This window comes from Oncorhynchus gorbuscha, linkage group LG12, assembly GCF_021184085.1.
Source record: "Oncorhynchus gorbuscha isolate QuinsamMale2020 ecotype Even-year linkage group LG12, OgorEven_v1.0, whole genome shotgun sequence".
NCBI classification, from domain to species: Eukaryota; Metazoa; Chordata; class Actinopteri; order Salmoniformes; family Salmonidae; genus Oncorhynchus; species Oncorhynchus gorbuscha.
Window position 1 is genome coordinate 33,306,589 of NC_060184.1, and position 13,686 is coordinate 33,320,274.

The 13,686-nt window shown below is 43.7% G+C and overlaps 1 protein-coding gene across 15 annotated transcripts in view; it reads right to left on the bottom strand.

Annotated features, from left to right (window-relative positions):
• LOC123990901 (gephyrin) overlaps positions 1-13,686 on the bottom strand; it is a 148,659-nt gene that overhangs the window by 72,770 nt on the left and 62,203 nt on the right. For all 15 annotated transcript variants that reach the window (XM_046291900.1, XM_046291908.1, XM_046291905.1 and 12 more), the window contains exons 3-6: positions 12,288-12,345; positions 10,725-10,817; positions 4,694-4,788; positions 4,058-4,124 (exon numbers count right to left, since the gene is read on the bottom strand). In XM_046291900.1, the coding sequence (XP_046147856.1) occupies positions 4,058-4,124; positions 4,694-4,788; positions 10,725-10,817; positions 12,288-12,345 (313 nt within the window). The remainder of the gene's footprint in view (positions 1-4,057; positions 4,125-4,693; positions 4,789-10,724; positions 10,818-12,287; positions 12,346-13,686) is intronic.

A 13,686-nucleotide genomic window follows, 5' to 3' on the forward strand; every position in this document is an offset into this window, starting at 1 on the left:
ACCATTCTAGCCCCCCTGGCTAAGCCATGATCCCTCCAGACCATTCTCCAATCTGTAAAGCACAACTCTTTTCCCAATTTACCTTTGCAGAGGATATTCCCCTAAAACGATCAACCATTAGACTCAAGCTATCCACCTCCACTTGATTTTTCACTAACACAACTACATCATCAGCATAGGCTGAGAGACGAATAGGAGGAATATCCTCTGAAAGGTACACCCCTGCAATGCGACTTCTAATGCTATTTAGTAGTGGCTCTATAGCAATGGCATATAACATTCCTGACAAAGAACATCCCTGCCTAATACCTCTACACACTTTAAAAGGAGCACTCAAACCACCGTTAACTTTCAATACACTTTCAATGTCACCATATATCACCTTTATCATGGCAATAAAACCAGAGCTGAACCCAAACGCCTCAAACGTGTGCCATAAATATTGATGTTCAACTCGGTCAAATGCCTTTTCCTGATCAATTGAAATTAGACCAGCATCCAACCCAATAGCCCTAGAGACGTCCAAAAAAATCACGAATCAGAGAAATGTTATTCCCTATCTGCCTGCCAGGAACACAGTAGGACTGATCCGTATGTATGATTTGCCCCATCACCACGCTTCACAGTAGGTATGGTGTTCCAATTTGTAAGTCGCTCTGGATAAGAGCGTCTGCTAAATGACTTAAATGTAAATGTAAATGTAAATCACCTCCCTCAGCCTGTTGGACAAAGCCTTTGACAATATCTTATAATCAGTGCACAATAAAGCCACCGGCCTCCAGTTCTTCACCTCCCTCGGGTCACCCTTTTTGGGCAGTTAGGTGAGGACAGCCCTTCTGCAGCTTATTGGTAGTAACCCTCCGGTTAGACTATCATTAACTACTTCTAACCAATCCTCTCTCAACATAGCCCAAAAAGACTTTAAAAAAGTAAACGGGAAGCCCATCAATGCCTGGTGCCCTTCCATTTTCCATGCATTTTAATGCAGTGTATAAATCCTGCAAAGACAATGGTTGCTCAAGCTCAACCTGAGCTTCTGCAGCCACCTTTGGGAGCCCATCAAATAACTGCTGTGTCACTGTTTTATCCTCTTTGTACTCACACTTGTAGAGCTCAGCATAGAACTCTATTGCCCTCTTTCTAATTTCACTAGGGCTAGTGAGCTCTTGTCCAACAGCTGATTTGAGACAATTAATAATTTTTCTTTGTCCATTCTTTTTCTCTAAACCAAAGAAAAATTTGGATGAGGCATCCATTTCAGATATTCCCTGAAACTTACTTCTCACCAGTGCCCCCTGTGCTCTGATACCCAGCAGGTCTGCCAATGCAGCTTTTCTCCTCTTGAGGGCCTGAGTATGGCCTCGATCTCCTGTGGTCTCAACCAACGTCATGAGTTCCACTATTTCAATCTCTAGGGATTTCATTGATCTGGTGATATCCTTGGTGACATTCCTCGTGTATTGATTACAAAATTGTTGAATCTGGATTTTCCCTATATCCCACCACTGTTGAAGGGATACAAAACTGGCCTTTTGAGACCTCCACCTCTCCCAGAAAAAACTGAAACATTTCCTGAAGTGAGCATCACTCAATAAAGTTATATTAAAATGCCAGTATGCGCTTTTGGGTTTTACATGGTTAATGAACACCACCTCTGTTATTAAACAATGATCAGAAAATCCCACTGGGGTTATCACACTTGATTTACAGACCTGAGATTGATGCTCAAACACATAAAACCTATCTAACCTGGCCATAGAGATGATGTTCTCTCTCACATGCGCCCAGGTGTACTGCCTTGTTCCTCCCTGTTGACTCCGCCAAATATCACACAGTTCATGTGTTACAATGAGGCGTTTTTAAAAAGTCCCTGAGGCTATATGAGGTTCTTGGTGATTTCTATCTAAATTGCTAACTGTGCAGTTAAAATCCCCAGCAATAAATAAATAATCTTCTTTGTTACATTTCTCAATGGTATTTGATAATGTCTCTAAAAAACATACACTCTCAACTGTCACCACTGGGGCATATACATTTATCAGACACATAGTGATATTTTCATACCTTGCTCTAACTTTTAATAACCTCCCCTCAACTACCTCTTCAACCTCATATGACAAAGGCAAAAACCCTTTTGAGAACAAGATAACCACATCCCCACTTTTTGAGTTTTAATGACTACACACCACTGCCCCCCCCCCACTCCTGTTGCCACATAACTTCATTTTCCAAATTACTATGCGTTTCTTGTAGAAAATTTATGTCACTTCCCTTTCCCCTAATTAACTCATACACCATGGCTCTTTTTTTAACATCTCTTGCCCCATTTACGTTTAAAGAAGAAATCTTAAAACTGCTCATGGATGAAAAAAATATACAGAGGAAGATACAACCACCACATCTCTTTACAGAGTTAAAACTGCAACTGAACTCTCATTTTATTTAGAATTTACATCACGTATCACTCTCGTGACCACTTTCTTGAGTCTAGCAATTTCAGGGCTTTTCAAACTTCCCCCTGTCATTTTTGACATCAGAAACTTTGCTGATTCAATAAACAATTCACAATTGAATCTAAGAATATCACTACAGCGCTATTCATCCTTGAGGCTGATTTGATGCTATCATACCCAATGATAGCACCCACAGCCAAGCTACATTCTTCCACTGAACACCCGGCCGCAGCAGGAATCTTTACTCCATGCCTCCGACTAAGTTTTTCAAACTCTACACTTCCGCGAGTGGCCATAGCAACCAGCCCCACCCACTGGTTGTGCCCTCGCAAAAAAACCAACCTCAAATATCCCACCGCCCCTATACGTGCTTAGTGATAGTTAAACAAGATACCCTTAAAACAACTAAACTAATGAATATATATATATATATTATACCAAAACCCGATAGAGTGAAAATAAATTCCATTCGCTCTCACAATCACTCCTGCTTGACGACTCACTCCCAGCATGCACTCCGACGAGAGAGAGAGAGAGAGAGACAGAAAGAAAGAAAGAAAGAAAGAAAGAAAGAAAAAAGAAAGAAAGAAAGAAAGAAAGAGAGAGAGAGAGGGAGAGAGGCAGACAGAGGGAGAGGTAGAGCGAGAAAGACAGAGAGAGAAACAGAAAGAAGGAGAGACAGATGCAGTGAGAGGCACAGAGAGAGGTAGAGCGAGAAAGACAGAGAGAGAAACAGAAAGAAGGAGAGACAGATGGAGGGAGAGGCACAGAGAGAGGTAGAGTGAGAAAGACAGAGAGAAACAGAAAGAAGGAGAGACAGATGCAGTGAGAGGCACAGAGAGAGGTAGAGCGAGAAAGACAGAGAGAGAAACAGAAAGAAGGAGAGACAGATGGAGGGAGAGGCACAGAGAGAGGTAGAGTGAGAAAGACAGAGAGAGAAACAGAAAGAAGGAGAGACAGATGGAGGGAGAGGCACAGAGAGAGGTAGAGTGAGAAAGACAGAGAGAGAAACAGAAAGAAGGAGAGACAGATGGAGGGAGAGGCACAGAGAGAGGTAGAGTGAGAAAGACAGAGAGAGAAACAGAAAGGAGGAGAGACAGATGGAGGGAGAGGCACAGAGAGAGGTAGAGTGAGAAAGACAGAGAGAGAAACAGAAAGAAGGAGAGACAGATTGAGGGAGAGGCACAGAGAGAGGTAGAGTGAGAAAGACAGAGAGAGAAACAGAAAGAAGGAGAGACAGATGCAGGGAGAGGCACAGAGAGAGGTAGAGTGAGAAAGACAGAGAGAGAAACAGAAAGAAGGAGAGACAGATGGAGGGAGAGGCACAGAGAGAGGTAGAGTGTGCACATGCATGCTACCTTTACTCCTGGAAGTACTCAGTCACATCGACACTGATCTAAGTAAACGTGAGACCAGGGGCCGTATTCACCACGAGTCGCAGAGTAGGATTGCTGATCTAGCATCATGTTTACCCTTTAAATCATTTAGAATAAAAGGCAGAGAGCTGATACTAGATCAGCAGTCCTACTCTTGAGACGCTTTGTGAATACAGGCCCTGAAACACTGATCTGAGTGCAGGTGTTAAAGTGGTTCTGTTTTCTTACCTGTGAACCCTTCTTGCTCCCTGGTAAGTTAATGATAAGTGTCTTGCCACGGATGCCGCACACGGGTCTGCACACACACACACACACACACACACACACACACACACACACACACACACACACACACACACACACACACACACACACACACACACACACACACACACACACACACACACACACACACACACACACACACACACACACACACACACACACACACACACACACACACACACACACACACACACACAAGAGAAGAGTGTGTATTAGAGGTTCACAGTATGACAGTGTGTATATGTGCATGAATGGGTGGGTAAAGGGAGGCTGGTGGGAGTAGTTGTACGGTATCAAACACATCAAACATATGGAAACCACATGTCTGACTCCGTTCCATTAACTCCATTAATGTCATTGCAATAAGACCGTCCTCCTATAACTATTCCCATCAGACTCCATAGTATACATTTGTGTGTGTGTGTGTGTGTGTGTGTGTGTGTGTGTGTGTGTGTGTGTGTGTGTGTGTGTGTGTGTGTGTGTGTGTGTGTGTGTGTGTGTGTGTGTGTGTGTGTGTGTGTGTGTGTGTCTGTGTGTATAGAGTATACATGTTAGTGTGTGTGTGTGTTTGTGTCTCACCTGGAGAGCATGCCTAGTGGTGTGACGTTGAGAGAACCCATCAGCATGGCCAGAGACATCCCTGGAGCCTCCCGCTCTATCACCTCTCTTGTAGCCTGAGGAATGAAGAGAGACACAGAGAGAGAGAGAGAGAGAGAGAGAGAGAGAGAGAGAGAGAGAGAGAGAGAGAGAGAGAGAGAGAGAGAGGGAGAGAGAGCGAGCGAGCAAGAGAGAGAGAGAGAACACACATTTTTTTTGTGTGTAAGTGTGTATCTGTTTGCATGTTTGTGTGTGTGCATGAATGTATTTGAGAATGTTATGTTTGCATGTAAGTCTGGATGTGCTTCCATGTTTGTGTTTCTCTATGTTTGTTTGTGTGTCAGTTTCTATGTTTGTGTGTATCAGTTTATTTTTGTTTGTGTGTATCAGCTTTTATGTGTGTGTGTGTGTGTGTCAGTTTCCATGTGTGTGTGTATCAGTTTGTGTGTGTGTGTGTGTGTATCAGTTTCCATGTGTATCAGTTTCCATATGTGTGTGTGTCAGTTTCCATGTCTGTGTGGTGTGTATCAGTTTCCATGTGTGTGTGGATATCAGTTTCCAGGTGTATCAGTTTCCATGTATGTGTGTATCAGTTTCCATGTGTATCCGTTTCCATGTGTGTGTGTGTATCAGTTTCCATGTGTATCCGTTTCCATGTGTGTGTGTGTATCAGTTTCCATGTGTATCAGTTTCCCTGTATGTGTGTGTATCAGTTTCCATATGTGTGCGCATTAGTTTTCATGTGTGTGTATCCGTTTCAATATGTGTGTTTATCAGTTTCCATGTGTGTGTATATCAGTTTCCATGTGTGAGTATCAGTTGCCATGTGTATCAGTTTCCATGTATGTGTGTGTATCAGTTTCCAAGTGTATCAGTTTCCACATGTGTGGGTATCAGTTTTTATGTGTATCAGTTTCCATGTATGTGTGTGTATCAGTTTCCAAGTGTATCAGTTTCCACATGTGTGGGTATCAGTTTTTATGTGTGTATCAGTTTCCATGTGTGTGTTTATCAATTTTCACATGTTTATCAGTTTACATTTATGTGTTTATCAGTTTCCATGTGTGTGTGTATCAGTTTCCATGTGTGTGTGTATATAACTTTCCATATGTGTGCATATGTTTCCATATATATGTATGTATCAGTTTCCGTGTGTTTGTGTATCAGTTTCCATGTGTATCAGTTTCCATGTGCATCAGTTTCCATGTGCATCAGTTTCCATGTGCATCAGTTTCCATGTGTGTGTATCAGTTTCCATGTGTATCAGTTTCCATGTATGTGTGTATCAGTTTCCATGTGCATCAGTTTCTATGTCTGTGTGTGCATCAGTTTCCATGTGTGCATATCAGTTTCCATGTGTATCAGTTTCCATGTATGTGTGTGAATCAGTTTCCATGTGTATCAGTTTCCATATGTGTGCGTATCAGTTTTCATGTGTATCAGTTTCCAGGTGTGTGTATCAGTTTCCATGTGTGTGCGTGTATCAGTTTCCATGTGTGTGTGTATATACATTTCCATATGTGTGCACAGGTTTCGATATGTGTATCAGTTTCCGTGTGTGTGTATCAGTTTCCATGTGTATCAGTTTCCATGTGCATCAGTTTCCATATGTGTGCGTATCAGTTTTCATGTGTGTACCAGTTTCCATGTGTGTGTGTATCAGTTTCCATGTGTATCAGTTTCCCTGTATGTGTTTATCAGTTTCCATATGTGTGCGCATCAGTTTTCATGTGTGTGTATCAGTTTCAATGTGTGTGTGTATCAGTTTCCATGTGTAGCAGTTTCCATGTGTGTGTGTTTATCAATTTCCATGTGTGAGTATCAGCTCCCATGTGTATCAGTTTCCATGTATGTGTATCAGTTTCCAAGTGGATCAGTTTCCACATGAGTGGGTATCAGTTTTTATGTTTGTGTATCAGTTTCCAAGTGTATCAGTTTCCACATGTGTGGGTATCAGTTTTTATGTTTGTGTATCCGTTTCCATGTATGTGTGTATCAGTTTCCAAGTGGATCAGTTTCCACATGTGTGGGTATCAGTTTTTATGTTTGTGTATCAGTTTCCATGTGTGTGTTTATCAGTTTCCATATGTGTATCAGTTTCCATGTGTGTGTGTGTATCAGTTTCCATGTGTGAGTATCAGCTCCCATGTGTATCAGTTTCCATGTATGTTTATCAGTTTCCAAGTGGATCAGTTTCCACATGAGTGGGTATCAGTTTTTATGTTTGTGTATCCGTTTCCAAGTGGATCAGTTTCCACATGTGTGGGTATCAGTTTTTATGTTTGTGTATCAGTTTCCATGTGTGTATCAGTTTCCATTTTTGTGTATTTTAGTTTTCATGTGTGTGTATCAGTTTCCATATGTGTATCAGTTTCCATGTGCGTGTGTGTGCATCAGTTTCCATATGTGTATCAGTTTCCATGTGTGTGTGTGTATCAGTTTCCATGTGTGAGTATCAGCTCCCATGTGTATCAGTTTCCATGTATGTGTATCAGTTTCCAAGTGGATCAGTTTCCACATGAGTGGGTATCAGTTTTTATGTTTGTGTATCAGTTTCCAAGTGGATCAGTTTCCACATGTGTGGGTATCAGTTTTTATGTTTGTGTATCAGTTTCCATGTGTGTATCAGTTTCCATTTTTGTGTATTTTAGTTTTCATGTGTGTGTATCAGTTTCCATATGTGTATCAGTTTCCATGTGCGTGTGTGTGCATCAGTTTCCATATGTGTATCAGTTTCCATGTGTGTGTGTGTGCATCAGTTCCCATATGTGTATCAGTTTCCATGTGCGTGTGTGTGCATCAGTTTCCATGTGCGTGTGCATCAGTTTCCATATGTGTATGTATCAGTTTTCATGTATGATGGCATCAGTTTCCATGTGTGTTTGTGTGTATCCGTTTCAGTGTGTTTGAATCAGTTTCCATGTATGTGTATCAGTTTCCATGTGTGTGTGTATCAATTTTCATGTGCGTGTTATCAGTTTCCATGTGCGTGTGTAGATCCATTTCCATGTGCATGTGTGTGTATCAGTACCATGTGTGTGTATCAGTACCGTGTGTGTGTGTGTGTGTATCTGTACCATGTGTGTGTGTGTGTGTGTATCAGTGCCATGTGTGTGTGTGTATCAGTACCGTGTGTGTGTGTGTGTGTGTGTGTGTGTGTGTGTGTGTGTGTGTGTGTGTGTGTGTGTGTGTGTGTGTGTGTGTATCAGTGCCATGTGTGTGTGTGTATCAGTACCATGTGTGTGTGTGTATCAGTACCATGTGTGTGTGTGTGTGTGTATCAGTGCCATGTGTGTGTGTGTATCAGTACCATGTGTGTGTGTGTGTGTGTGTCAGTACCATGTGTGTGTTTGTGTATCAGTCTCCATGTGTGTGTTTATCACTTTCCATGTGCATGTGTGTTTTATCAGTTTCCGTGTGTGTGTGTGTGTGTGTGTGTGTGTGTGTGTGTGTGTGTGTGTGTGTGTGTGTGTGTGTGTGTGTGTGTGTGTGTGTGTGTGTGTGTGTGTGTGTGTGTGTATCCGATTCTCTCTGTGTGTGTACCAATTTCCATGTGTGTGTTTGTGTGTGCATCAGTTTCCATGTCTGTGTGCATCAGTTTCCATGTGTGTGTGTGTGTGTGTGTATCAGTTTGTGTGTGTGAGTGTCTGTATTGTACGTGTGTTTGATGCAGCAGGTTCCCCAAAAAACAGAGAACCCAGAAGACTGGCTGACTGACACTCTCTCTCTCTCTCTCTCTCTCTCTCTCTCTCTCTCTCTCTCTCTCTCTCTCTCTCTCTCTCTCTCTCTCTCTCTCTCTCTCTCTCTCTCTCTCTCTCTCTCTCTCTCTCTCTCTCTCTCTCTCTCTCTCTCTCTCTCTCTCTCTCTCTCTCTCTCTCTCTCTCTCTCTCTCTCTCTCTCTCCTCCAGCTGTATGTTCTGTGCCCTTGAGCTTAGTGACACAAACAGTCCATTAGTGAGGAAGAGGAGAAGAGAAGAGAACGAGAGGAGAAGAGAGGAGAAAGAGAAGACTTCAAAGAGTACCAGCCACTGATGAGCATCGTGGGCTAGCTAGGACTCAGGAGAGATGGAGAGGGAGGAGAAAGACGAGAGAAAGAAGGAGAGCGAGAGAGAGAGAGAGAGAGAGAGAGAGAGAGAGAGAGAGAGAGAAGAGAGAGAGAGAGAGAGCGAGAGAGGTAGAGCAGAGATGGGGGAGAGAGGGAGGGGGAAGGGAAGAAGAGATAGGGAGGGAGAGAGAGTGGAGGTGGTGGTGAGGGAAAGAGAGAAAGGCTGGTTGAGAAAGGAGGGTGGTAGAAGGAGAGGGGGGAGAGAGAGAAGCCAGAGAGTAAAGGAAGCATATCTCAATGGAGGGAGAAGAGAGAGGAAAAAGAGAGAGGGAGAGGATCCCTTGACACCTACAGTGGGATCATCAACACAGAAGCAGGGAATACTGGGTAATAAAGCCTTCATCAATAGACAAGACACACACACACACACACACACACACACACACACACACACACACACACACACACACACACACACACACACACACACACACACACACACACACACACACACACACACACACACACACACACACACACACACACACACACACACACACACACACACAGTATTGTAAAGTTATACTATATTGTACAGTCCCATTCAGAATCATATTTTCCCTAACCCCTAAACCTAAACCTAACCCTAACCCATAATCTTACCCGAACCCCTGACCCTAAACCTAACCCTAACCCATACTCTTACCCTAACCCTTACCTAAACCCTAAACCCTAACCCTAACCCTAACCCTAACCCTAACCCTAACCCTAAACCTAACCTTAACCCTAAACCCTAACCTTAACCCTAAACCTAACCTTAACCCTAAACCCTAAACCTAACCTCTAACCCTAAACCCTAAACCCTAAACCTAACTTTTACCCATACTCTTACCCTAACCTTAACCCTAACCTTAACCCTAACCCTAACCTTAACCCTAAACCCCAAAACCTAACCTTAACCCTAAACCTAAAACTAACCCTAGCTCCTAAACCCTGACCCTAACCCTAACCCTAACCCTAACCTTAACCCTAAACCCTAACCTTAACCCTAAACCTAACCTTAACCCTAAACCCTAAACCTAACCCTAAACCCTAAACCCTAAACCTAACTTTTACCCAAACCCTAAACCCTAACCCTAACCTTAACCCTAACCCTAACCTTAACCCTAAACCCCAAAACCTAACCTTAACCCTAAACCTAAAACTAACCCTAGCTCCTAAACCCTGACCCTAAAGAAACCCTAGCTCCTAACCCTAACCCTAAAACTAACCCTAGCTCCTAACCCTGACCCTAAAGAAACCCTAGCTCCTAAACCTAACCCTAAAACTAACCCTAGCTCCTAACCCTGACCCTAAAGAAACCCTAGCTCCTAAACCTAACCCTAAAACTAACCCTAGCTCCTAACCCTAACCCTAAACTAAACCTAGCTCCTAACCCTAACCCTAAAACGAACATAATTCTAACACTAATTCTAACTTTAACCCCAAACCCCATAGAAATAGCATTTGACCTCATGGCAACAAATAGTTGGTTTACTATTGTTGTGGGGACTTCTGGTCCCCACGAGAATAGCTAAACACGTCCAGACACACACACAGTGCTATCATATACCATATTACTGAGTATGTGTCTTCAACCAACCCACAAGTGTCTCAGTGGTGATATATAAAGGCACTCCAGTGTTACATCTGAGAGCCATTAGTAACAGTAGCGGGCCGACAGCCCTGTGTGTGGCTGTACTAATCAGCTATGGAGGCTCCTCCATCCCCTTCCCCTACACTCCACTCCTTTCCCCTCTCGGTGACACACACCGCCCGTTGTCATTTTGGATCTGCATGTTACAGTTTCCTTCGAGACAATGGGAGCCGGTGCAGATAAGACGCAGTAGACGAAGAAGAAAGAAAACCTGTGACTGGGTAACACAGCAAGGTACAATTGCTAGGTGACAGACAGACACACACACTTACCTCAGGTGTGACATCACGGGGAGCGAAGCCGGTCCCCCCGGTTGTCAGGACGAGATTGAGTTCTTTCTCATCACACCAGTCCACCAGAGTCTCCTGATGAGGCAGACAGAGAGAGACAGACTGAGACATAGGATCTGATAGGTTCCTAGCTCTGCCTCATGTCATTAGACATGAGTCTCATTGGCACTGACTGAGAGGTTGTGACATACAGTAGGTCACTGCTAAGGGGTCATGGGGGTGATGATTGTGGCTTGGCCTGTATACAACCTCACTACCTGACCAGAAGAATGTGGACAGCTGCTCGTCGAACATCTCATTCCAAGATCATGGGCATTCATTTGGAGTCGGTCCTCCCTTTGCCTCTTTAACAGCCTCCACTCTGCTGGGAAGGCTTTCCACTAGATGTTGGAACATTGCTGCGGGGACTTACTTCCATTCAGCCACAAAAAGGGCCTCCCCAAAGCACAGAATCATCTAGAAAGTTATTGTATGCTGTATGATGTAGGGTTAACTAAGGGGCCTAGTCCGATCCATGAAAAACAGCACCAGACCAGTATTCCTCTGCCACCAAACTTTACAGTTGTCAGTATGCATTGGGCAGGTAGTGGCCTCCTGGTGTCCACTAAACTCAGATTTGTCCGTTGGACTGACAGATGGTGAAGCTTGATTCATCACTCCAGAGAAGACGTTTCCACTGCTCCAGAGTCCAGAGCTTTAATCCACTCCAGATGACGCTTGGCATTGCACATGGTGATCTTAGGCTTGTGTGCGGCTGCTCGGCCATGGAAACCCATTTCATGAATGTCCCGACTAAATGTTCTTGTGCTGATTTTGCTTCCAGAGGCAGTTTGGAACTAAGTAGTGAGAGTTGCAACCGAGGACAGATGGTTTTAACGCACTATGCGCTTCAGCACTCGGTGGTCCCGTTCTGTGAGTTTATGTGGCCTACCACTTTGCGGCTAAGCCGTTGTTGCTCCTAGACATTTCCACTTCACAATAACTGCACTTACAGTTGAAGGTGCCATGTTGAAGGTCAATGAACTCTGCAGTAAGGCCGTTCTATGGACAATGTTAGTCTATGGAGATTGCATGGCGGTGTGCTCAGTTTTATACACGTGTCAGCAACGGGTGTGGCTGAAATAGCAATTTGAAGGGGTGTATGTCTTCTAGAAAGACAGTGTGACAGGGATAGAACGATAAGTTACTGCTGAGCAGACCATGTTCATTCGTCTCAGAGTAGGGGTACGCATTAGGATCATTTTTAAAAAATGTTTAAATTATTGTGATTAACATCATATGGACAATGGGAGGACCTGATCCTAGATCAGCACTCCTACTCTAAGACACTAGAATACAGATCCTGGGATCAAAAAGTCTTTTAAATACATAAGTCTCGCTTCATTGAGGTTGTCTGGAAAAATGGAACCAATCGAATATGCCAAAAAGTGCAAACCCTGTCCATCTGGCACACCAAATCACATGCTCAAAGTATTTGATTTTAAATACTATTTGAACCCAGGTCTGATGACTGACGAAAAGATTGAAATCCAATGATCAATTTACCTTAATCTCATCAATTTCATCTGGCACGATCTTATAGGCTGAAATAAAGCCACCCAGCCTGAGAGAGAGAGAGAGAGAGAGAGAGAGAGAGAGAGAGAGAGAGAGAGAGAGAGAGAGAGAGAGAGAGAGAGAAAACACAGAGCATCAGGACACAGTCACTCCCATTTCAGATGTGAAATTAGAAACATAAAGCCTCTTGCTGCACTGCAGAGCGTCTTCAAAACAGTCAGTAGGCTCAAACCTCCAGATATGCAACCCAAGAGCTTTTAAAGTAATCAAATGACTGTTATTTTACCCAAACAGGCCTAGCAGAGAGAGAAAGAGGGATGAAAGAGAGAGCAATAAAGGGAAGGAGAGTCGTGAATGCCCTTGAACATCCCCTCCTAAAAGGCTTTCCTCAGGACGGACCGTCAGGGATACTACACTCACAAGGACAGTCTGCTGTTTGAAGAAGTGTACCATGGCGCTCTCCGGTGGCCAGCGCCGGTATTGCAGCAAGAGGCGAAACTAATGCAGCAGGCTCCAGGTAAAGAATCTCCACGTACGAATTGTGGTATAATACAACACACACACACACACACACACACACACACACACACACACACACACACACACACACACACACACACACACACACACACACACACACACACACACACACACACACACACACACACACACACACACACACACACACACACACACACACACACACACACACACACACGCACACGCTCCTTGCTTAACCCGTTTTTGTAAGGAGGTGCTATTTTTAGGAAACTACTGCATCATGTTTCCCCCTCTGCGACAGACAAGCAGTGACATGACACCCGTTCAGACAATACTGTGGTGGAACTCCACAACCGCACTAAAGTAACATCTAGCCCTGACAACATCACTGCTCCACTGACTACGGAGCTATTAAATCCCATAGAGGTACTGCATCAAAATAATGAGCTTGGCGTTGTAGTAAATAACTTTTTCATTTTAGAGGGAAACCATCTTGCAAAAAAAAATTAAAAAGCATAAGTGATAGAGCGTAGTAATTGTATTATGGCATAATTTGTCACAGAGCTGGAGTATGGACTGTGGCTAAAGCAACAAGCTCCCATAGGCTCACGTCAGATTGGACGTTCATCTGAATTCTTAAGGTTAGGCATTAAGTCTGAAGGTTGAGGTAAAAGTGTTAAGGTTTGGGATAGGCTCATCAAAACCAAAATATAAAAAACAACTTTCTGTGTCTGGATTCAAACACGCAAGCGTCGGAACCAGAGGCAGATGCTTACAGAGGCCGATGCTTACGTCTATCTGTCATCCCCGTCCCCAGCGCCCTAGCAAAATCAAAGCCTACTTGAAGGTGACAGCGCTCAGTGTTTCACCTAGGTGGCATGTTTTCCAC